We start from the raw sequence: 23,468 nt of genomic DNA, 5'->3' as shown, positions 1-23,468 counted from the left end.
TCAAGCACGTTATCTATTAGGTACAAAAAGATTTTTTAAAAACTTTTGCTGTACTGGCATATTTATTTTTCATTATTAAATAAATGTCAGGGTTCTTTATGTCCTGTTACTTCCAGTAGAAAAAAAAAAAGAATTTGTACACACTTATGTGAAGGACTCCATCTTGATCCCAGCAGTTTGCGATACACAATCACAGCAGCATGTAATTATCTTTCCTATTAGAAGTGATGATATTTTTTAATTGGTATTGGGTTACTGCTAAAATATCAATGCAATTAAAGATGTTTCAGGACAGACTGATTAAGAATTTATTAGTTAACAATAAAATTTCGCTGTCTGTACATTTTTAGAAATTTTCACCTTCACTTTTCTGGGAAAAGTCAAATATTTTACCAAAAGTATACTGCACTTCCAATCACTAAGAAAGATTTTAAAGTAACCATGTACGAAAATTCCTGGAGGTCAACTTAAACTTCCTAAATATTAATTAAGGGAAAGACTTCAGTAGGAAAATTTTTCTAAGGTTAAAATGGAGAACAAATGGCTGATGTTCATGTACTACTTTTTTCTTTCTCACCAGGACCACAAAGCACAGCCCCACCTTCATGCACTTGTAGCAATTGAACTTCATTCAGATAATCTGCCATGTACTTCACTGGTTTTCCAACAGCCACTCAGAGTAGAAAAGAGCAGATTATCTCAATAAAGACAAGCCTTTTAAGAACCCTTGAGTGGTTTTCAAGAGTATATTTAGCATATCTTTTCTTATTCCGCCAGTATATTTAGCATGCTAAGTACTGTATCAAAAATTAAACTAAAAATCATATGAGAAAAAAATGAGCCTGTTCTTATAAATATATCCAAAACCATCCATTGTTCAAAAGTTTTTTGGAAGTGTAATGGTTGAAAAGCTTTCTTACCATGTTTTGATATATTAAAATATATTGTAGCTATGTAAATGTCCTTTTCAAGGACAATTACATTATTTGTTATCATCAAGAACAGGCCAAGAAGATCAAATTATTAGGGAATGTCTGTTGAAATTTTTCCTTATAAATGACTTTGAGGCAATAACTCTCACTTCATCTCCTGTTTATCCACCATCCCTAACAAACTGAAAAGGCACTGTGCATACTTTCACAGTATATACCCACACGTTATTAGAACAGCGTAATTTTAATACAGAAGTGAAGTATCATACACCATGACTTGCAAAATACTATTTCAGATGGTATGCCCCTCTATTACATTTGGTATCTCTGAAGAGATCCCAAGCTGAGGCACTTCCCAAGCTGACTCCAGAATAGTTAACTTAAAAATCATAGCTCTGAAACTAACTGATATGAATAAGTGAATATTTCTGGAATGTAGTATACTTAATGAACATGCTGAAAATTAAAAAATTATTTTAATTCAAAGTACCTGAAAAATTAATGGCAGAAACACAGGTCATCCTTAGGGAATATCTGTAATCGCCCTCAGAATTTTAGTAAAGAAAAATATTAATAATTACTAAAAATATATTTGATTATGTTAAGTATAATTAATCTACTTTATACAGAAAAACAGCTATAATAAAAGACATTGCAGTCATGACTCACCTGTTCTCCAAAAACATACAAACACACCTTCCTGCATATTACCAGAGAAGCAGGATTCTGTACAATAATGAATGCTACAGAACTCAACTTTTTAAAATTAACTAAAGAAAGAGGAGGAAAAATTAGTAACTCTAGTGATTTCAACAGGGCAGTCCAAACGGCTGGTTATTCTCCTCCTGTAAACAGGCCTTTGTCACAGGAGAAAGCACAGCAAGGAAGAACACATTCACATGTCAAAGCAGACCTAGAATTTGATTTTAAAACCTCCGTGAAAGTGTGGTTATAGAAAAATTTACAACAAAACAGATTAATATAGTCAGTTACCTCTATACTAAAATAACCTCTGTCTACATAGTCACCGAGGAAGAGGTATCTTGTGTTAGCAGGTGATCCTCCCACTTCAAACAGCTTCATTAGATCAAAGAACTGGCCATGAATATCACCACACACTGCAAGCAAAAATTTTGTTCAAATTAATTTTTAAAAAAATCTAACAGAAAAGTTACTAAGTTACAGTTAAGTAATCAGCCACAAAGTACTTCTAATTAAGAGGAAAGGCAGGTATAAAGCAGGTGTAACAGAAATTTTTGAAGCTTCCCCCTTTGCTTTTCATTAAGATGCTGTCCTCACTACCTGTGACAACGCTGATGATAGCTCTATTTCAGTCTAGCAGATTGTGGAATACTTTTCAAACCCAATTAATGTACTAAGCATTGAGGTCTTGAAAGTTGCCAGCAGCTCTTTACTGTCCTCCCCAACCCCTTACGTATCTTTGCAAATTCTCTTTGCTATGCATACTTGAAAATGCCTGCTGCTTTGCAGCAATTTGCTGTGTCCATGTGGGATTGAAGGAAGCAGGGAGTATGCTTTTGTTTCTGAGTCAGACTAACATACCTTTTAGCATCATAATATCTTCTCTTTGCTTAGTTACTTTTCTCCTTCAAATAACCATGCTCTCTATTTCAACACTGGATTTTTCTTGTGTTTTTAGAATATGACACAGGACAAGACCAGTGGTCAGCAACCTAAGGCAGAAGTGCCAAAGATAGCAGATGGGAAGACTTTGAAAAGCACACAGCAAAACCAGGTCATCTCACAATTTAAGGAAAAAAAAAAAAGTAAGTATGGAAGAGACAACTGCTCCTAACTCCTCATTCCCAGAGGAGTACCCAGCTCAGTGGAAGTCAAGAGCTGCCTTCTTGCTTCTGCATGAGGTATTGCTGATAACACTTAACAGGAATTTGAGAGACTATGCCTTCTGTTGATGCAAATTGTCACTGATCAACTGATGAACAGCACCTTCTGACGTCTCACAGTTTATCAGTAAATTTTTTTTTAAAAAAAAAGTTGTTCTAATTTTGGAAGGAAACCCTGGATATGACACACCACACTTTAAAGGCTGTTATTCCTTTGGAGCAGACCATTTGTCATCATAACCTACAAAGTATTAGACTAAATACAATATGTCCTCTTTTATGTAATTTTTCTTAAGATTTCTACTCAAATGCTGCAAGAACTTTCATTTTGTATCCAGCTGCCAATATACCAGTAGCTCTGGGCAACTATCTGAATAAATGGAAATATAAAAATTTAAACATATGGACAACACTGTAGTTTGGATATTTATCTGGAGATTCAAGAGACTCTTGAGTTCAGACAGTCACTTATAAGAAGTCAGTAATAATGATGCATTGTTTAAATGTTTTCATTTACTCAGTATTAACAAATTAAAGCAAGCTGATGCCCTAAAAGAAGCGTTTCAGACCCTAATTTTATACACATCCATTTAGATGAAAACACATTCAAATGAAAGAAAATCTAATTTTAACACAAATATAAAATCTACTTCCATTATAATAAATAACAGGCAATGTACACAATTTTCTGTAAGTCTGGATTGTTTATAAATAAAAGTACTAAAGGACATCAGTTCTACTTTTCACCAGGTCAAACAGAAACCGAACTAGTCAAACCATGAAAATAATCAAAAAAACCCCAGGAGTCAGTTTTGCATGACAGCAGACCTGGTCCTAGCGCATTAAAGATGCTAAAACAATCTTTCAATACTTTCCAGTACTACCACCCTCACAGAACATGGTTTTACATGCAGTTGTCAGTCTCACCTACAGGGGTGTATTTTTCAATCAGAATTCCAGTTCACAGTATTTGCTTCAAACCACACAGCCTCATACTGACACATACTGACATTGCAGGACAATTCTGAGTTCATTTTTTTATTCCATGTAGATATCTTTATTCCCACTTACAACATTGCAGGCATCAGCATTTAGCTACTTTCTATTTTGTCATTTTAATACCGATCACGCTATTTTTTCCAGTAGGTTTAATGCCTTGATTTTGCAAATAACATGCAGCATATTTTTTCAGACCATTTGAGTAATGTTAAGCAAATGCAGTTGTGAGGGATAATTCAATAAGATTATACAGAAATTATACTTTTGCAATTTTTAAGACAAACTCTACTACTGAAAAAATCCAGCTTTTTTCAAATTCAATTATGAATAAAATTATCTAGAAATATTACCTGTAATTGGAGCTTCAACTTCTATCATTGTCTTTTCCCTCCGCAATATTGCAGCACCTTCATTGATGATTCTAAGTGCAATTTCTTCATCCACTCGGCCTTCTTTTATCAAGTGGTTCTTCAAAATGTCAACCCTTGGTCTTCCATCTGTGTCAAACACTTCTTCAGATGTCAAGCGATGTGTTGGTGGAAAAGGGACAGCTAAAATTTAAAAAGAAGAGACAGTAGTTGTAACAATGCTATTTTAAAAATATACTCCATCTAGGATGGGATCTATAATGGAATAGCTGCCATACAAAGTAGCAAATTTGTCTTTCAATCAGCTTGATGACATCATTATAATCTGGACAGAACAGTGGTATCTGTGTATGTATTTTAAAAATTAACACCTATAATGAGCAACTTTGTAGAAACCACAAAACAGTGTTAGAAGGCATAATAATACGCACAGCATTTGGAAGAGGCAAACTGCCTTTGCAAAAGGACACCTCTCTCCAGTACACTGCCATTCTCCAAAGGACTCAACAAGTATTGGGGATGCAGGAGATCCATATAATATCCACTCAAACTTGCAAATGACATTTTAAATAAAGTTCTTAGGTCCACATAATATACTTTGGATTGAATTTGCACAGAAATGAATTCTATCTATTTAAACGAACTACAGCTTTGAGTTCGTCTAGCAAGTTACATGTTCTGGGAGGCTATAAAACCAGATGTTTCTGGCCAGTGTCTGGAAAGAACTGCCTCCAATTATTAGAATGTACTTATGAAGATTCAAATTAAAAACTCTGTATATCTAGGAGTTATCCATAATGTCCAAAAATTATGAGAGCAACCTGTCAGGAGCTGACAGCTCTCACCAGGGAGGCTGATGTGCAGCTGGCACGGCATGGGGCACTGCCAGAAGCAACAGTGGGAGATTTAACTGGCCCCTAGGGAGCGCGAGCGACCAGGACTGGCAAACAGGGCGTGGCACGTCAGAAGGGCGCGGCACAGCAGTTCACACAGGCCGGGCAAGCAGGAGGGACTCCCCAGACCACTTGTACATCTACAGGCCAGGCAGGTGTTTTGGTTTCTGGCGAAATGGTGGGCACGCGCCTCAGAGCTAAAACCACTGTTCCTACAGCAAAAGCCCCTGAGACATCTGATGCATCCACCCAGATGGATCTGGTAAGGCAGGAAACATCAGTACAGGCAGTGGGTTGCAGCAAATGCCCAAACCCCTCTCCTGATGAAAATGTAAGTACCTGCATGAGGTGTGCATGGGTTGACAACCTGTTATGTCAGTGGCTGAACTGCAAGGAACAGTTAAGAGGCTGCGCAGTATTAGAGGAGCTGAGGCAGAGATAGGCAGGTGGTTTCAGAATCATGTTCCTGTGGCTGTCACTGCCGAGAATGAGGCACCACGGACCCTGGTGACTCACAGAAGCAGGACTCCACATCAGCCTGCACCCTCCACCATCACAATCAGAAACAGATATGAAGCCTTAACGACTGAGGACACCCATGAGCAAGGTCTGCAAAGTCCCCTGCAAGGGAAAACTGTACCAGCAACACACAGTGGACATAGTAAAAAGAAACGACAAGTGCTCGTGGTGGGTGACTCTCAGTTGAAGGGTACTGAGGCACCTATCTGCAGACCTGACAGGGAGCCACGAGAGGTACGCTGCCTTCCAGGAGCCAGGGTTCAAGACGTGGCCGAGAGGGTGCCACAACTCATCAAAAGAACAGACTACTATCCACTGCTACTATTTCATGTAGGCATGAACGACACTGAGAGCCGTAACCTGGGTAAAATCAAGGAAGACTTTTGAGCCCTGGGGGAGCAAGTGAAAAACATTGGCGCCCAAGAGATCATCTCTGCATTTTGCCAGTTTGAGGGAAGGGAGCAGCCAGAAACAGGCACATAATGTATATCAACTCCTGGCTACAAGGCTGGTGCCACTGTGAAGGGTTTGGCTTTTATGACAATGGGGTGTTCTTCAATGATGACAACATGCTAGGGAGGGATGGAATCCACCTGTCCAAAATGGGTAAGGGCATCTTCAGCAGGACGCTGGCTAATTTGGTGAGGTGGGCTTTAAACTGAAGGACTTGGGGGTGGGAACCATTGCGGAAACGCTCACACCAGCACATCCAACGGGGCAGTAAGTCAGGCCAAGCAGTGCGGTGACAAATGTTCTGTAGCTGTCTCCCAAGAGGGGAAACAGAGGAGTAATCACCTCAAGTGTATGTATAGAAACGCACACAGTCTAGGAAACCAACAGGAGGAACTGGAGCTCCGTACCCACTCAGAAGGGTATGACATCATAGGAGTAGTGGAAACATGGTGGGACAACTCAACTGGCTGGGGGATCGCAATGGACGGTTACAGGCTCCTTCGTAAGGACAGGCAGGGTAGAAGAGGTGGAGGAGTTGCACTCTACATTAAAGAAAACCTCGAATGTATTGAAGTCAACTATGGTGACTGCGGCTGCTCTATCGAATGCCTCTCGGTTGAAGTCAGAGGGGTCATCTCCAAGCAGGACCTCACAGTGGGCATCTGCTGCTGACCTAACCACGATGCCGATGCCGACGAAGAGATACTTGGGGCACTGAAGCAAGCTTCTGGACAACAGAACCTGGTCCTTATGGGTGACTTCAAGTACCCAGACATCGGCTGGAAGAACAGTACAGCAGCTCGCATGTCATCCACCAAGTTCCTGGAATGCGTAGAAGACTGTTTCCTCATACAAATGTTAGATGTGCCAACCAGGAAGGAGGCGCTGCTGGACTTGCTATTCACAAACCGAGAAAGCCTGCTTTGTAATATCTCAGTTAGTGATAGCCTTGGCTGCAGTGACCACAATATTGTGGAGTTGGGGATCCTGCTGAGCGTGCCGAAGGTCAGCTCTAAGACAAGGGTTCTGGATTTTAGAAGAACTAACTTCAGCTCATTCAGGGCTCAGTTGGGAGGGATTCCATGGGATGCTTCCATGGAAGATAGAGGAGCTAGCGCGTGCTGGGAGTTCTTCAAGAACTCTCTCTTGGACGCACAAACCCAGTTTATCCCCTATAAAGGAAAGGGAAGTAAGCAGAGCAAGAAGCCCCCTTGGCTCAACCATGACCTCCTGGGTCTACTCAAATCCAAAAGCGAAGCATACCAGAGATGGAGATGTGGAGGATTATCCGTTGAGAGCTACAAGGGCATTGCCAGAGGGTGCAGAGATGCAGTTAGAAAAGCAAAAGCCCAGCTTGAATTGAAACTGGCCGTAGATGTCAAAAATAGCAAGAAAGGTTTCTTCAGGTATGTCAACCGCAAGCAGAAACAGAAGGAAAACACAGGCCCACTGTTAAACAGAACAGGAGAGTCAGTCACCAACGATGCCGAAAAGGCAGAGGTCCTCAACACTTTCTTCACCTCTGTCTTTACCAGTACTGTCGGGTCCCAGGCTTTGGGAATGAAGTTCCCGGTTGATCCAAACACCAACCCACCATCAGTGAAGGAAGAGTTAGTACGTGAATTATTACAGGAGCTTGACCCCTACAAATCAATGGGCCCTGACGCCATCCTCCCAAGGGTGTTGAGAGCTGACTGATGTCATTGCGAGGCCACTCTCCATAATCTTTGAGAAGTCATGGAGGACGAGGGATGTCCCAGAGGACTGGAGGAAGGCAAATGTTACCCCTATCTACAAGAAGGGCTTGAGGGAGGATCTGGGTAACTATAAGCCCATCAGCCTTACTTCAATCCCTGGGAAAGCTATGGAACGAATCCTCCTGAGGGCCATCACAAGTCAAATGAAGCATGTGATTGGGTAAAGCCAACATGGCTTCACTAAGGGCAGATCATACTTGACCAATCTGGTGGCCTTCTACAATCAAGTGACTTTCCTGGTTGACATGGGGCGGGCGGTGGACATTGTGTACCTGGACTTCTCCAAGACTTTTGACATGGTTCCCCACGGCCACCTCCTGGAGAAATCAATGTGTTATGGCCTAGACAAGTGGTCTGTGCAGTGGGTGGGGAACTGGCTGACAGGCCGCACCCAAAGGGTGGTGGTAAGTAGCTCTTTTCAAACTGGCAACCTGTCACGAGTGGGGTCCCCCAGGGATCGATATTGGGCCCAATGTTATTCAACATCTTCATAAGTGATCTGGAGAACGGGATCAAGTGTAGCCTGATGAAGTTTGCAGATGACACCAAACTGAGTGGGGAAGTAGAGACTCCAGAAGGGAGAGCTGCTCTGCAGGAGGATCTGGATAGGCTGGAAGAGTGGGCCAACCAGAACCTTATGAAGTTCAAACGGAGAAGTGTAAGGTCATGCACCTGGGAAAACATAATCTGGGAGAGCAGCACAGACTGGGATCCACCTGGCTGGAGAGCAGCTCTGTGGAAAGGCACCAGGGGGTCCTGGTGGGGGGAAGCTCAACATGAGCGAACAGTGTGCTGCTGTGGCCAAGAAGGCCAACAGGATGCTGGGTTGCATCAAAAAGGGCATCACCAGCAGAGATAAAGAAGTCATTATCCCGCTCTACTCAGCGCTTGTCAGGCCACACCTGGAGTACTGTCTACGTTTCTGGTCCCCTCTATAGGAAAAGGATGTGGACAGTCTGGAAGGGGTTCAGAGAAGGGCCACCAAGATGACCAAAGGACTGGGAAGCTGCCATACGAGGACAGGCTGGGAGAGCTGGGTTTGTTCAGCCTTGAGAAAAGGAGGCTTAGAGGGGATCTCCTCACCACATACCAGTACTTAAGGGGTAGCTACAAGGAAGATGGAGACTCCCTTTTTACACAGAGTCACATGGAGAGGACAAGGGGGAATGGACACAAATTGCTCTTGGGGAGATTCCGATTGGACACAAGAGGAAAATTTTTCACAGTGAGGACAGTCACCATTGGAATAATCTCCCCAGGGAAGTGTTTGACTCGGCGACACTGGACACCTTCAAGAGTTGTCTGGACAGGGTGCTGGGCCATCTTGTCTAGACTGTGCTCTTCCTAGAAAGGTTGGACTAGATGATCCCTGAGGTCCCTTCCAACCTGTGATTCTATGAAAAATCATGACTGTTAGTATAAGAGGTAGTTAAGCATCTGTAAAGTTATATTTGTGTCGTGGTTCAGCCTCAGCTGGCAACTGAACACCACGCAGCCGCTCGCTCACATCCCCCCTCCACCCCTGTGGGATGGGGAAGAGAATCGGACGAGCAAAAGAACTTGTGGGTTGAGATAAGCACAGTTGAATGATTACAATAAAATGATGATGATAAATGATTATGATAATAATGACAATAATGTTAATATAATAAAAGGGAAAAGGAAGGAAAGGGAAAACAGGAAAAAAAAATGCAGAAACACGAACGATACAGCTGCTCACCACCCGCCGACTGACGCTGCCCGTCCCCGAGCCGCGATTGCTCCCTCCCTCCCCCGGCCAGCCCCTCCCAGGTAGCATACTGGGCATGACGTTACATGATATGGAATATCCCTTTGGTCAGTTTGAATCCACTCTCTTAGCTGTGCCCCCTCCCCTCCCAGCTTCTTGTGCACCCAGCAGAGCATGGGAGGCTGGACATGTCCTTGACTAGTATAAGCGCTACCCAGCAACAGCCTAAACATCTGTGTGTTATCTCAACAGGATTTTTTTTCCCTGCTAATTTCAAAGCACAGCACTATACCAGCTAGAGTGAAGAAAATTAACTCTATCCCAGCTGAAACCATAACAATTTGCCTCACAAAGAAAATGTAGTCTTAAAAGTAGTTCCTCAGTTTAAAATTACAACACGTGTAATTTTCTCATTGCTCAAGGAGGATTTTTTTTTTAAATAAGCTTCAGAGAAGGCAGAACTAAACATACCTAAAGATTTTATCTGCATCACCCAGCTGAATAAAATCGTAATACTTACTATAAAAAAGGTTTTGTTCCATTTTATACTTTAATTTTTGTCTCAACAACAGTTAATGCTATATTAGAGCTCACACCTTTCAAAAATATTACAAATAACATCTTTTAATAGGTTAAGGTTAATAATTTTTGAAGCACAGAGAAAATTTCTGCAAACTAATGGGTTTAATTAAACCTTTGATGCAGTAGTAATAGAATGTTATAGCCTAAGGAAAAAGGATTGCAGCATGATGTGTTCAAAGACAGAAATATAATACGTGTTTCAAAGTCTTTGTGTACAACCTGCGCTCTCAGGACTGTAATGGAATGGTAATTAAGAGGAATTACCCTAAGGAAATAACATGGTGTTGGTCACTAAAGGATTCCCTTCTTCCATTCCCAGCAAAGCTAAGCAATAGAAAAGCATTTAGAGATGAATCTCAAAAGCAATGCACACTACAGTACAAAATAACATCATATGCTACTAGTAAAAGTATAGGTCTCAGTAACAAAGATAGCACATCACGATTTACCACAACATACAGGATTTTCTAAAACAAACTCTTGCTTACTAGTGAAAATTAATCAATTTCGCTTTTAAAATATGTATGGATAGTTTTAACTATATTGATTCAAAATTTTAAACACTAATGCTGGGGAAAAAAACAGTGAGTAGCTTTTGGGGTTTTTTAACAAAAAGGTTTTGATGAGTTTTGTTACTATCTGTATATGCATTTACAAAGAGGAAAAAATCACCTTTACGTTATACTGTAATACTGTTTAAAACAGATATCAAAAGCAAAACCTCTAAATCTAGTTCTACACTATTTAATATCTTCATCAATTACATAGTAGGATCAAATTCACCCTCAGCAAGTTTGAAGATGACACCAAGCTGAGCAGTGCAGTTGACACACCAGAAGGACGGGATGTCATCCAGAGAGACCAAGACAAGCTGGAGAGGTGGGCTTGCGAGAACCTCATGACGTTCAACAAGGCCAAGTGCAAGGCCCTGCACATGGGTTGGGGCAACCCCCTGTATCAGTACAGGCTGGGGGATGAAGAGATTGAGAGCAGCCCTGCATAGAAGGACTTAGGGGTACTGATGAATGAAAAGCTGGACATGACCCAGCAATGTGTGCTCGCAGCTCAGAAGGCCAAACATATCTTGGGCTGCACCAAAAGCAGCGTGGCTAGCAGGGAGAGGGAGGTGATTCTGCCCCTCTGCTCTGCTCTGGTGGGACCCCCCCACAGCTCTGCGCCCAGCTCTGGAGCCCTCAGCACATGAAGGACATGGAGCTGTTGGAGCAGGTCCAGAGAAGGCCACAAAGATGATCCAAGGGCTGGAGCACCTCTCCTACGAGGACAGGCTGAGGGAGTTGGGGTTGTTCAGCCTGGAGAAGAGAAGGCTACGGGGAGACCTTATTGCAGCCTTTCAATTCTTACAGGAGGCTTATGAGAAAGATGGGGACAGACTTTTAAGCAGGGCCTGTAATGACAGGACAATGGGTAGTGGTTTTAAATTAAGAGAGGGTAAGTTCAGAATAAATATTAGGAAGAAATTTTTTACACTGAGGCTGGTGAAACACTGGAACAGGTTGCCCAGAGAGGTGGTAGATGCCCCATCCCTGGAAACATTCAGGGTCAGGTTGGACGGGGCTCTGAGCAACCCAATCTAGTTGAAGATGTCCCTGCTTACTGCAGGGGGTGTGGGACTAGATGACCTCTAAAGGTCCCTTCCAACATAAACCATTCTATGATTTTATGACTTTCTACAAGCATCTGGGTACACTTACACCTTAAAATAAAGCATGCCAGGAATCCAAAAGTTAGCATCAATCTGAATGGATAAATTCACAGGGCATTGTGAAGAAGTTCAAAAGTAGAAAAAAACGACGTTAGCATGGCACTTCACCCAACATTATAATCCCTGCTAAGAGGTGCAGTATGGCAACTAACAAACATGCTACTTCCAGACCCAAAGCAGATCTCACATTGCCTAGTAACTGAGTACAAAAGTAGCTACTAATAAAATCTTACATGTAGATACTGTAAATGTAAACCACACTGATATATATGCCCATTTTAATAACCCTTGTTAAATCTGGCTTGTATCAGAGACACCCTGTTGGAACAGGCTCATGAAACAAGATGAAATCAAAGCCTCTAGACTAATGGTAGGAAAAAGTATCAGGGATCAACTGCACAAGGTACTCTACTTCCATAAGTAAAGTATTTTCTGCTCTTAAGACCTTAAAACTTATATAATTCTTTCTTCTCTGACAGTGAAAGAAAATTAGCCATTTTTTCTCTATAATCAGGAGCCCATGACATGCTCCATGAACTCAGCTTTGGCTGTAAGTGCGTGCTCAATGTCCCAGATTTTATTTTGTGTTTTAGGAGTGTTTTTGATTTCACAGATAGTCTCAGCTCACATTACTAAGGTTACTAAACACAGACACTTGAGTCTGTAAAGAATTTGTTGCTTTGGTGGTAGGTATACGCGAAACAGTATACAATGTTTGTCTCTACTAAGTGATATCATATATCAATACAGCCATGGTATTCCATGAAAAGATAGGCCAGTATCCTTCATTTTGTCAGCAGGTTTATTACCACAATAGCATAGTTGTCTGCAGTTTTTCTGCCATTTGGTGAGGCTTTGTGGGCTTTTGGTTTTATAAATGCATTGCTGCCTATGTATTGTCACTCGGAAGAATCACAAAGCCTAACACCTAGCACATCCTTCAGTCTGTCCCTGGAGTTTTCATGCCTCTGCCAACATCTATACAGAAGAAGGAAATGTAGCATCCATGACTGCTATGATGACACAATATATCCACTTATCCTTCTGCATTTGGCAGAACAGATTTGAAAAGAAATAACATAAAGACATCACAGATGGTCTATGGAGCAGCAACCTTGAAAATATTAGTTAAGCACAAATACACAGCAGTGTCTACTTGAACCAGAAAGCTGGAATCAATAGTTGCCAAAAGATACGAGTTACCCTATTCATCCCAAACAAGAAAGCACAGATTCAGCAAAGTCAGTTTCTTGCAAATTATGGTATTTTTCCTAAATGCCACAAAACCCACCCCTTTACTCAAATTTCTTTGAATGCATGCCGCCTGCTATATTAACAAGCTTTCTAGAAGTGAGGAAAATGAGCCTGTAAACCTTGAAACCCTACAAAAGCACTGCAGACACACTTTATTTTATCCTTACTTACCACGCACTTGCAGTCTTAAAAGTTTCATAGAATTTTAAATCTGAAATTAACTATTGATATACCTAGTATGCCATAGTGCATTAATCTTTTATACTGCCTGTGTAATTTTTCAGTTAACTTGGTTGATGCTTTTAGAACTTTCTCTGAGGAGAAATATAACCATTTGTTTGAAATGTATTTAAAGATGCTCCTCCCATTAAAATGGCCATTGTGTGTTATGCCAAAAGATTATTTAGTGCTTAAATGTGCTTCTCGCAGTGATGGATTCACAGGTCGTTCCCTCCTCACACTCTCTGTTTTCCAAACAGGGTGGTTTAAAGACTTCCTCTGGAGTTTCATCCAGACCATCAATGTTTATGATCACTGATAGAACTATTTTTCACTAGTTTGTCCAGACCCTGAACAGATGCTATTGTAGTTTTTCCCTCCACTGCACCCTATTGCTATGAATTACACAATTTTAATTACATGTTATATGAAAAAAAAAAGTATTTCACCTTTCCTTTATATTCACTTTTGGAAAATTTTGTTTAGTACTGCTTTTCTCCTTTTCACAAGGAGACAAGAATTACAATTGTCTCCTATTCAACTTTTCCCGTAAATACCGTTTATGATCTAAGCAGTACCTAACTCTATCCCCTATTCAGCTACCCCTTTTCCAAGTCACAGATTTCTCACCTTTGTTGCTCCACCTTGCGTGAAAGCCACTCTGTGCCTCTGAACATATCTTTAGATAAAGAAGAGAGGGGACCAAAATCACACGCTGCTGTTCAAGATGCACATATAACCAGCCCTTCCTTGTTTGTTAGGATAAGATCGAGCAGCACATCTCGCCTTGTTGGCTCCTTCACCACTTGCATCAGAAAGTTGTCCTCGATGCTCTGCAGGAACCTTCTGGATTGTGCGTGGCTCGCTGTGTTGCTTTTCCAGCAAATATCAGGGTGGTTGAAGTCCCCCATGAGGACCAGGGCCTGTGACTGTGAGGCTGCTTCCAGCTGCCTGTAGAAGGCTTCATCAACTTCCTCTTCTTGATCAGGTGGCCTGGAGCAAACGCCCACAACAGTGTCACCCATATTTGGCTGTCCCTTAATTTTTACCCACAAGCTCTCAACTTGTTCTCCTTCCACTCCAAGGCAGAGCTCGATGCATTCCAGTTGCTCCCTCATATAAAGAGCAACTCCCCCACCTCACTTTGCTGGTCTGTCTTTCCTGAAAAGCCTGTTGCCATCCACGACCACATTCCAGTCATGTGAGCTATCCCACCATGTCTCTGTGACTGCAATGAGATCATGGCCCTGCGACCACACACAGACCCCTAGTTCCTCCTGTTTATTCCCCATGCTGCGTGCATTGGTGTACACGCATTTCAGAAAGGTGTTTGAGCACACAGGCTTCCCCAGAGGGGTGTACAAGGACCCACTACAGCCATGCAAACCTTTGAGGTGGTTGGTCTCCTGGTTGCCATCACATGAGGCCGCCACGGCACCTTTATCACTGTTCAGGTTGTCCTGTCTTATTCCCCCATTGTGTGTGATGGCATTAGCATTGCCAGTTTGTCCCTCTCCCCCTGATTTCCTCAGTTTAAAGCCCTCCTCACCAAGTTTGACAGCCTTCTGCCAAAGATTCCCTTGTCCCTTCCAGACAGGTGGAGTCCATCCCTCCCTAGCAGCCTATGGTTGTTGAAGAACGTCCCGTTGTCATAAAAGCCATAACCCTCACGTTGACACCAGCCACGTAACCAGGAGTTGATTTGTATCATTTGCCTATTTCTAGTCACCCATTTTTCTCCACCAGGTAGTATGGAGGAGAAGATAACTTGGGCACCAATATCTTTCACTTGCTTTCCCAGAGCTTTATAGTCTTGCTTAGTTCTGCACAGACTCTGGCGTGCAGCATCATTCGTGCCCACATGGAAGAGTAGCAGAGGATAGTAATCAGTGCTTTTGACTAGTTGTGGCACCCTCTCAGTGATGTCTCGGATCATAGCTCCCAGAGACAGCAAACCTCTCGTGACCCCCTGTCAGGTTGGCAGATGGGTGCCTCAGTGCCTTTTAACGGAGAGTCACCCACTACGAGCACTTGTCTCTTCTTTTTGTGGTATCTACTCTGTGCTGCTGGTACAGTTGCACCTTTTGGACCTTGCTTGTGGGTGTCTGCAGCAGCTAAAGCTTCAAGTCTGTTGGTGGTGGTGATACTAGGAGGTGGGGGCTGAGGCAGAGCCCTGCTTTTGCAGGTCACTAGGGTCCAAGGTGCCTCCTCCTTCTCAGTGGTGTCTGCTACAGAAGCGTGGTTCTGAGTCCACCTATCTATCTCTGCCTCAGTTCTAATATTACTCAGCCTTCTGTCTCCTGCAACTCAGCCACCTGGCACAGCAGATAATCAACCTGTGCACACCTTGTGCAGGTACTTACCTTCTCACCAGGTGAGAGCCTGAGGGACATGTTGCAACCTACCGCCTGTACTGAGGCCTCCAGCTCCATCTGGGTGGATGCATCAGACCTCTCTGGGGCTTTCACCATGATAACACTGGTATTCGCTCTGCAGCAAGTGCCCACCAGCCTGGCAGAGACCTAGAGAACTTCCTGGGCTGTGGGCCTACAAGCCGGATGCAGTGCCCTCCCTGCTTGCCCTGCCTGCACGAGCTGCCCCGCCCCGGCTGCTGTGCCACGCCCTGGCTGACGCGCCACGCCCCGTTTGCCCATCCTGGTCACTCGCGCTCCCTGGGGCCGCTTAAATATCCCGCAGTTGCTAGTGGCAGCGCCCAGGCCGTGTCAGCCTCCCTCGCGAGAGCTGCCAGGCCACTCTGCGCTTCCTTGGGCTTCCCTGGCTCTGGGAACCCCCCTTGTCCACCTCAATCTAGCGCCCAGCCGTGGAACCTACCATTGCCACTGCTTCATTCATCACTGACTCGCGACGTCCACTCTTTCTTACAAGTGCTATGAGTCTGCTTAAATTAAACTTACTGATCTGCAGCTCTCCAGCTCAGTCTACAGCTTTAAAAAAATGCTGCTGTGCTCCATTTCTCAGACTCAGAAGATGAGTTATGCCACAGGCTACAGAAAATAAATCCGTAATTTTGCACCCAAAACCGCCAAAGGATCCCTTTAGATCCACTAGACAAATATCTTATAGTCATGGCTTTTTTTTTTTTTGGAATGCTTATTTTGTTTACATGGTCTAAAACCACTCTTTGTCAATAAGAATTGACTCATGTGTGAGAGAGTCCTTAGTTTCTTATGCAATAAACACACATGTAAGTAGCTGCCAGATTTTTCTGCTCTGGCCTTACCTTCCCAAGCCTCAACTGCCAATTGGCCCTACTGAAATTAAGGCAGGCTTCCATTTTCAGGTGGGGTTTTTGGGCTTTGTTGTTGTTATTGGTAAGATTCATTCACTCCAGCAAATCTCTCAAAAAAAAAAAAAAAACAAACCCCACCCAAAAAAGGCCAAACACTGACTTATCAGAATTCAGTTCCATTCCACTGTGTCTCCCAAAACAACTGGTTTTTTTAAGTATGACCTCTTAATTCTCTCTTTACTCTGCTGCTTTTCTGCATCATTTTAGAATAATTTCTGACCAGCAGCATAAAGACATTCTAGGACTCTTATAATATTTTTAAAACAGCCTTCATGCTGCCTGTAAGCATTTATTCTTTTACATGCCCTTTTTTTTCTTTTTTTTTCTTCCTCACCAGACTCTGAATTTTAAAGTTAAATACTGCAATGATCTCTTCTTCTACATGGAAATCATTGTTAAAAAATAGCTATTAGTGTCTTAATTTAGGACCTTGCTCAAGGCTATGAGTTACTTCTCTGGGATTCTCTGAAGAGTTGTTTCAACAAGCTACCATTTAATATCCAAAATGACTGCCAATCAGACAAGACTGTATTGTGACTTTTATCCAAAACAAAGGAATACTGAAGTCTCCCATTTCCACAAGAATGGACATCATATCCAAATTTAGCAAAATTATCAATTAGCTCAGCACGACGAGGTCCTGCAGATTGCTTCCCAAAGCCTAGTAACAACCATAGTGGGCAAAGCGCAGTGCCAGGAAGGATAGAGTACTTCCAAGGACAGCTTTGTGGTGGGACTCTGACTCACAGGTGGGTCAGAGAAGCCCTGGTGCTTTTCCCACAAAGGAAAGCCAATGAAGGCTCAATCCTGCCATGCCCAGGACCACTCTACCAAACCCTCTGAGCTTACAAACGCTTCTTTCTCCCTGTTGGTGAAAAATACTTCACTACATGGTAGTGAAACAGTTGCTTTAGTAGAAAAGGTACAATATAATCACAAATTTAAAGCACTGAAAGGTCAAGTGAATTGACTGAAGTCAGTCAGTCATCCAAAAAAGCAGGCAAAACCAAACCCAAAAGAACCAGATACAACAGTTAATGGCAGTTTAAAGTAAAAAAAAAAAAAAAAAAAAAAAAAGCACTATCTTCCATAAGACAGTAAAACACCAAGTATCATTCTCCAAACATGAAGAGGGTGCCTTTAGAAAACAGTGAATCAAGACAACAGGTACATTTTCTCACCTCTATTTAAAAAAGCAGTAACAAAAGCCTTGCCACAAGACACCTTTTGGGATCCAAATGCAAAAAACTGACTTGAGACATTTCAGTCCCGTAGCTAACCACTAATTTATAGGAAACTCTGTAAGTAGAAATTACTTTGAAAATTTAACTAAGCCATGAAAAGAGAAAATTTGAGCTTTTTGTACGCTATAAAAGCAACCAATGATCTTTGATGATACAATTCATACTTAGGAAGGTACACCAGACCAACACAGCTAGACCACACAGACTGCATATTTAAAGCCATTATTAAGTTTATTCTACATATAACTAATATCAGCACTACACCTGATAACCTTTCAGATATTTTTCTAGATATATGCACTTCCCACTAATTGCTAAATATACAAGTTAAAATATAAAGGAGGACGCATCCTTATTATTATCCTACCTTATTAGAAAAGATCAGTTACTGACGATACAATAATTTAACCATTTTTTCTTGGGTGAGCATCTCTTGCCCATTTCTGCCAACATATATTATTAGTGGTAAAGCATTTAATTTCTCATGGCCTCTGAAATGCAATGGTTTCTGTTACTTTTCCTGCTCTTCCAGTAATGCAGAGGAAGAAAAGAAAGCTAAAATAAAAGCTAGAGATGAAACAATGCAAATACCAGCAAACATTAGGTCCTGAATTCATGCTTCTGCCCAAAAAGCCCTAGTATATGGAGACCATGAAAGCTAAAATATGGACCAATACACAGGTACACCAGAATATATTACTACATTATTATTGGTGGCTGTTGTCATTTCATTATAGATGAAGTGTCTCAGCAAGGAGAGACAGAAAGCCTGGGTGCCCCGAGGGTGGTGTTTTTTTGGGAACAGAGCTGGCACACAAAAAAAGTAACATTTTCGGAATACTTTTACACTTTTTTTTTTTTCTCCTATAGTTGACCACATTACACAAAATAAACCCGTAAAATTATTGCCTTAAAAAGAACCCCTAAACCTTATTCCAGTAAATACATGAACTAATAATTATCAATAAATAAGTTAATATTTATGAAAAAAGAAGCAATTTCTACAGTGATTCATAAGCATTACAGAAATTAAAAGTATAAGACATTATGCAACCATTTGAACTGTTGTTTTAACACTTTCACCAGCATGCCTGGTCCACACATTTCCAGCAGAAAAAATAAACACTTTTAGGTGCCCTGCTATGCCAGCGTTGTCTTGACAAAAGCAGAGGGCCCTATCTGTAATCTATTCATCATGCAATAGGTAAGAGGATGGTGAACGTTGCTTGGTATGTCAGCAGCCAACACATCTGTTTGTGAGCAGCAATGTGACATAATTATCACATTTTAATATAGTTTCAACAAACCTATTTATGTTGCATGTACACTCCCACTTAGCACTGACATAACCTGCAATCTTGCAGCCCTGAGGTCGCTGCCTAAAAAAAATATTTCCAACTGCACTGCACCTAATGAGGGGGGAAAAACATAACCACCTTGTCCTTCATATCAAGAACACAGAGAGCTTGGCACAGCAGTCCAGGCTTTCTCCAGAAGCCAGTGATTCAGCATTATAGGCATGGGAACGACAGACCAACAGAAGGAATAAAAAAACGCTGCTATATGAACATTTAACTAGTTGCAATTATGTTAGATGAAGCTATCAAAGCCTGATTACCTCTACAACAGTTCTGTAACCCCAGGCTGTAATCTTGTTAGAATAAAGCAAGTCTTAAGTATGAATTTAGACAACCAGATGCACAGGTCACATTTAACTGATTGAATTATCAAGTGACTGGAAATCAGCAGGTTTTCCAGTGCACTCTAAAATATCTAGTCACTTACCATTAGATCTCTTGCATTGTTTGAAGAACTTAATTCATTACAACAAATTGCAGTAAAGGTACCACAATTCAGTAAGTCTAATTAATATACATTAAAGTAGCACTAATTAGTTCAAGTTTCCAACAGACTAGTTCTAACATTTTCTACTTTTACTCTTGCAATTTGTTCAAACAAATCAACAGGTTAAGCAATCCAAAATGAGAAACAATGCGAGCAAAGCATTCCAGCTTACTGGAAAACATGCCAATTTCCAAAACATCCTATGGGATTCCAAGGTTTTAAGACCTGCTGAAGACAAAGTCATCCTTTTCATTTCTGAAGAACCCCTGTCACGTAGAAGTTAAACGAACAGATCTCCACCCCTCTGAACTCAGTCAGACCCTGTCTTCCTAGAACATCAGTCTTAAAAGCAGACTGCTTTGTGTACAACCATGAATTCCAACAGCCCGGGTCTGCTATCACAAGTCATCATCAAATACAGTTCAATATCAAAACCTTTGAGATCAAAACAAAATTATCTGTAATTTGAGTAAACAAAACCTAGAAATTCTCTGAAGTGTTACCTATGCTATCCTCTTAATGGACAATTCAGATCTAATGAATATATTTTAGGATGCTTTAGTTACAAATTATTTTTCTCCCCACAAATACTAAAATGACATGGTCGATGTGCTCCGGAGCAAGCATCTTAATACTTTACAGCATTTTGGTCGCTAGCCCATCTTAGTTTTACCAGATGTATCCAATACGTTTTACTTTTCCTTCTAGGAAGTATAACGGTCGACTTTTAAAGGCTCTCCGTAAGACTGTGCTACCATGAAAGGCCACAAAGAAATAGATCGAAACGATTTTTTCCCATCAGAACTGGGAACCAGAGACCGGCAGCCAACGGAGAGGGCAGCAGCCCCTTCGCACTCGCTGCCGCCAGCTCCTGCGATCACAGGGATCTCCCTTGCGCAGGCGGGCGAAAACCCCCGCAGGGAGCGAGGAGCGCCGGGGCCGGGGCCGGGGCCCGGGCCCGGGCCCGGGCCCGGCCCGCGGGGCCACGCGCGTCTGGGCGGGACGCGCCGGGGCCGCAGGCCTCTGGGGCCGCTTGCACCCGCGGCGCGGCGCGCAGACCCCGAGCCCCACGGGCAGCTCCGAGGGCGGCCTGCCCCGGGATGGCCCCGCTGCCTCCCTGGCCCAGCCTCGCCTCCCCGCCGACAAGCTGGTCCTCCCACGCCTCCGCACGGGGCCGCGCGGCGCTCCCGCGGACACCTCGCTCCCGTGCCCACCCGCGGGCAGCCCGGCGCAGGCCAGGCGCCCGCGCGGGCACCTCTCCCCGCGCGCGGGCGGGCGGGCCGCCGCCCCGCCCGGGGGTCCCGCCACGCCGGGCAGCCATGTTCCCTGCACCCCCGCCGGGCCCGCGCCGGCGCCAGGCCGCGGACCAGAGGAACGCTCACCCTTGACGGCGCGCTCGCTGGTGGCGTGGGGCGGCAGCAGCAGCACCTTGCTCCCCTCCTTGGTGGACATCGCTGGGCGCTGCCAGGCTCCGGCGCCGTCTGCTGCTGGGTGCGGCGGCGCCTTCGTCCGCCTCCTCCGCCGGCTGGCTGGCGGGCAGGGGGGCGGCAGGGCGGGGTGGGGGCGGCTAGAGGCCGCGGGCGGCGGCGGCCCGGCAGAACATGGCGGCAGGCGCGGCTCCCAACTCCTCGCGCAGTGAAGGGACAGTCCGCCTCGGGCCCGGCATGCACCGCGCCGCCACCCCACGAGGGGGCTACGGGAGCGTGGCGAAACTCCTGGCTGCGCCGCGCCGGCAGCGCGGCCGTTAGGGAGCGTGGCGAAACTCCGCTCCCCCCGGGGCGGCGCCTCCGCCGCGGGGCGCGGGAGGGGCGGAGGCTGCGGCCCGGCGCCTCCGGGCTCTCCCCCCGCGGCCGGGGAAGGCGGGCGAGGAGCAGGGAGCGCCCCGCCGCGGCGCGCCCCCGTCACCGGGACGGGCGGGCGTCAGGCCGGTCCTGGGGGTGGCAACGGGGCGGGGCGGGGGAGAGGGGCGGCGGGGCGTTCCGGCCGCCAGCGGCCCCGCAGCGGGCGAGGGCCCGCGGCCACCATGGAGAGCTCCGCGGGGCCGCCCCCGAGCCGGGGTAGGGCGGGGCGCCACCGGCCGGCGGCAGGGCTGGGACAGCTATTTTGTCAGGCGGAGGCGGTTGGGGGCGCGGAGGGTCTGCCTGCCCCGCCCGGGCAGAACGGGGGTCCTCGGCCCTCCCCGGGCACCGCCTCGGGGCGAGGGGCTGCACCCGTCGCTCACAGGGCCCCTCTGCCCCGCAGCGCCGTTGGAAGGGGCCCCACAGCCTCACCTCTTGGGCCCTACAGGCCAGCCTAGGACAGGACGGAGGAGGAGGAGAAATAAGTTCCCCCGCACGTAACAACCTGGGCACGGCTCACTGCCAGCTCCCAGCACCAGCTCATTCAGCCAAGCTTCACTGCTCCGTGCTTGGAGCAGAACAAGTGGAGAATGGAGGCAGCATTGACAGCCCTGGGCACTGCAGTGCTAGCAGCCGCCTCACAGTCCCTGACACCCCTCAAAGCTGCACGGAGAGGTAACAGCACTGCACCACTGGCCCAATCTTTGCACGTGCAGTAGGCCACAGCCCTTCCATTATATACAAAACCTGCAAATTTTGTGTAGAGGAATAGGTCCAACCTATTCCTAGACAGGGCTTTGCCTTAGCAGAAAGGTTGGTACAACTGTACTAAGTCTAAACAAATCTGGTCATTCTTAATTTAATATGGAATAATCATAAACTGTACCAATGAAAAAAGCTAAGAAGTTCCTGCACTCCTTTGTACCAGCTGCTAATTTCATCCTCTGCCGTTTAGCGTGTCCTCAGCTGGACCAGTGCAGGATGGCTGTACGACTGCCGTGTAGTTAGATCACAGAAATTAGCTGGATTTAAAAAACAAAACACAGCCCCACAAAACCCAAACCAAAAATCTGAATTTGGCATCACTTAAATATCTGCCAACAAACCCAGTCAGATCTAGTGAATATCTAAACATATATATATAACCATGTTTAATCAAATGCAGCATATCTAAAGAGACTTGCTGCTTTGCATCTCAGCTAATAATACAGCTCTTGTACATTATTTGTACTGAGCTGTGCAAAATATTTGACACAATAAATCAGGAGTTCAAGAAAAAAAGCTGTTCAGGGGTAATAGTTTCCAGCAAGGTCTTGGTTCTTGCCTCATTGAAGTCCACGAGAAGAGGATGACATCTGAGGTGGGTACCTGCCATCTTGAGCATGAAAAGCTCTTTGGCTCAAGCAAAAATACATTAGAATTGATGGGTTGCACAAGAGCTTGGTTTGACCTTACTTTTTTATTACATGGCCAAGACAGTCCAAGCAAGAATCACTGAATGAAATATCACTGTAAAGACATTCAAGGAAGCAACTGAAAACTTTAAGGGAATCAGAATTATAAACCCTTGGATGATTTATTAATGACACTTGTAAGACTCCGAAGTTTTGGAAAAATAGAATTCTTTTAATTCCATGCCCACAAGTACAATGTGTGCGTGCATGCAAAAAGAGCGCTGGGATACATTAGAGTATCATGGAAGAAATCCTGGATTTAATTGCTAAGCTTTTCAGTAGCATGAATTGCTACTTTACACCACATGTTCTGCAAACGTCAGTCATTGTACAACCAATCTGAAGGGCCTGTTTTTTAAATAGAACAAAAGCTCATTTGTTTCAATAGCAGGCCCATGTATCCGTTCAGAATATGAGCTCACTAAAGCATGGCATAGGAAGGGCAGTAAGTAAATGTTGCTCCTATTGACAGAGCATTAGCTTA

At 44.2% G+C, this 23,468-nt stretch overlaps 1 protein-coding gene across 15 annotated transcripts in view; it reads right to left on the bottom strand.

Moving 5' to 3' along the window:
• PPP3CB (protein phosphatase 3 catalytic subunit beta) overlaps positions 1 to 21,598 on the bottom strand; it is a 54,784-nt gene extending 33,186 nt beyond the window's left edge. For 14 of the 15 annotated variants that reach the window (XR_012662901.1, XR_012662903.1, XR_012662906.1 and 11 more), the window contains exons 1-3: positions 21,075 to 21,485; positions 4,147 to 4,347; positions 1,926 to 2,050 (exon numbers count right to left, since the gene is read on the bottom strand). Coding sequence is in view for 7 of the 15 variants with exons in the window: in XM_075107970.1 (XP_074964071.1) it covers positions 1,926 to 2,050; positions 4,147 to 4,347; positions 21,075 to 21,144 (396 nt within the window). In the remaining 8 variants the exon portion in view is untranslated. Of the gene's footprint in view, positions 1 to 1,925; positions 2,051 to 4,146; positions 4,348 to 21,074 lie in introns of all 15 variants that reach the window. The other variant, XM_075107973.1, reaches the window with a different exon arrangement.
• Between the last annotated feature and the right edge of the window lie 1,870 nt (positions 21,599 to 23,468).

Source organism: Phalacrocorax aristotelis, chromosome 12, assembly GCF_949628215.1.
Source record: "Phalacrocorax aristotelis chromosome 12, bGulAri2.1, whole genome shotgun sequence".
Classification (NCBI taxonomy): domain Eukaryota; kingdom Metazoa; phylum Chordata; class Aves; order Suliformes; family Phalacrocoracidae; genus Phalacrocorax; species Phalacrocorax aristotelis.
This window is presented reverse-complemented; position numbering and strand designations above follow the sequence as displayed.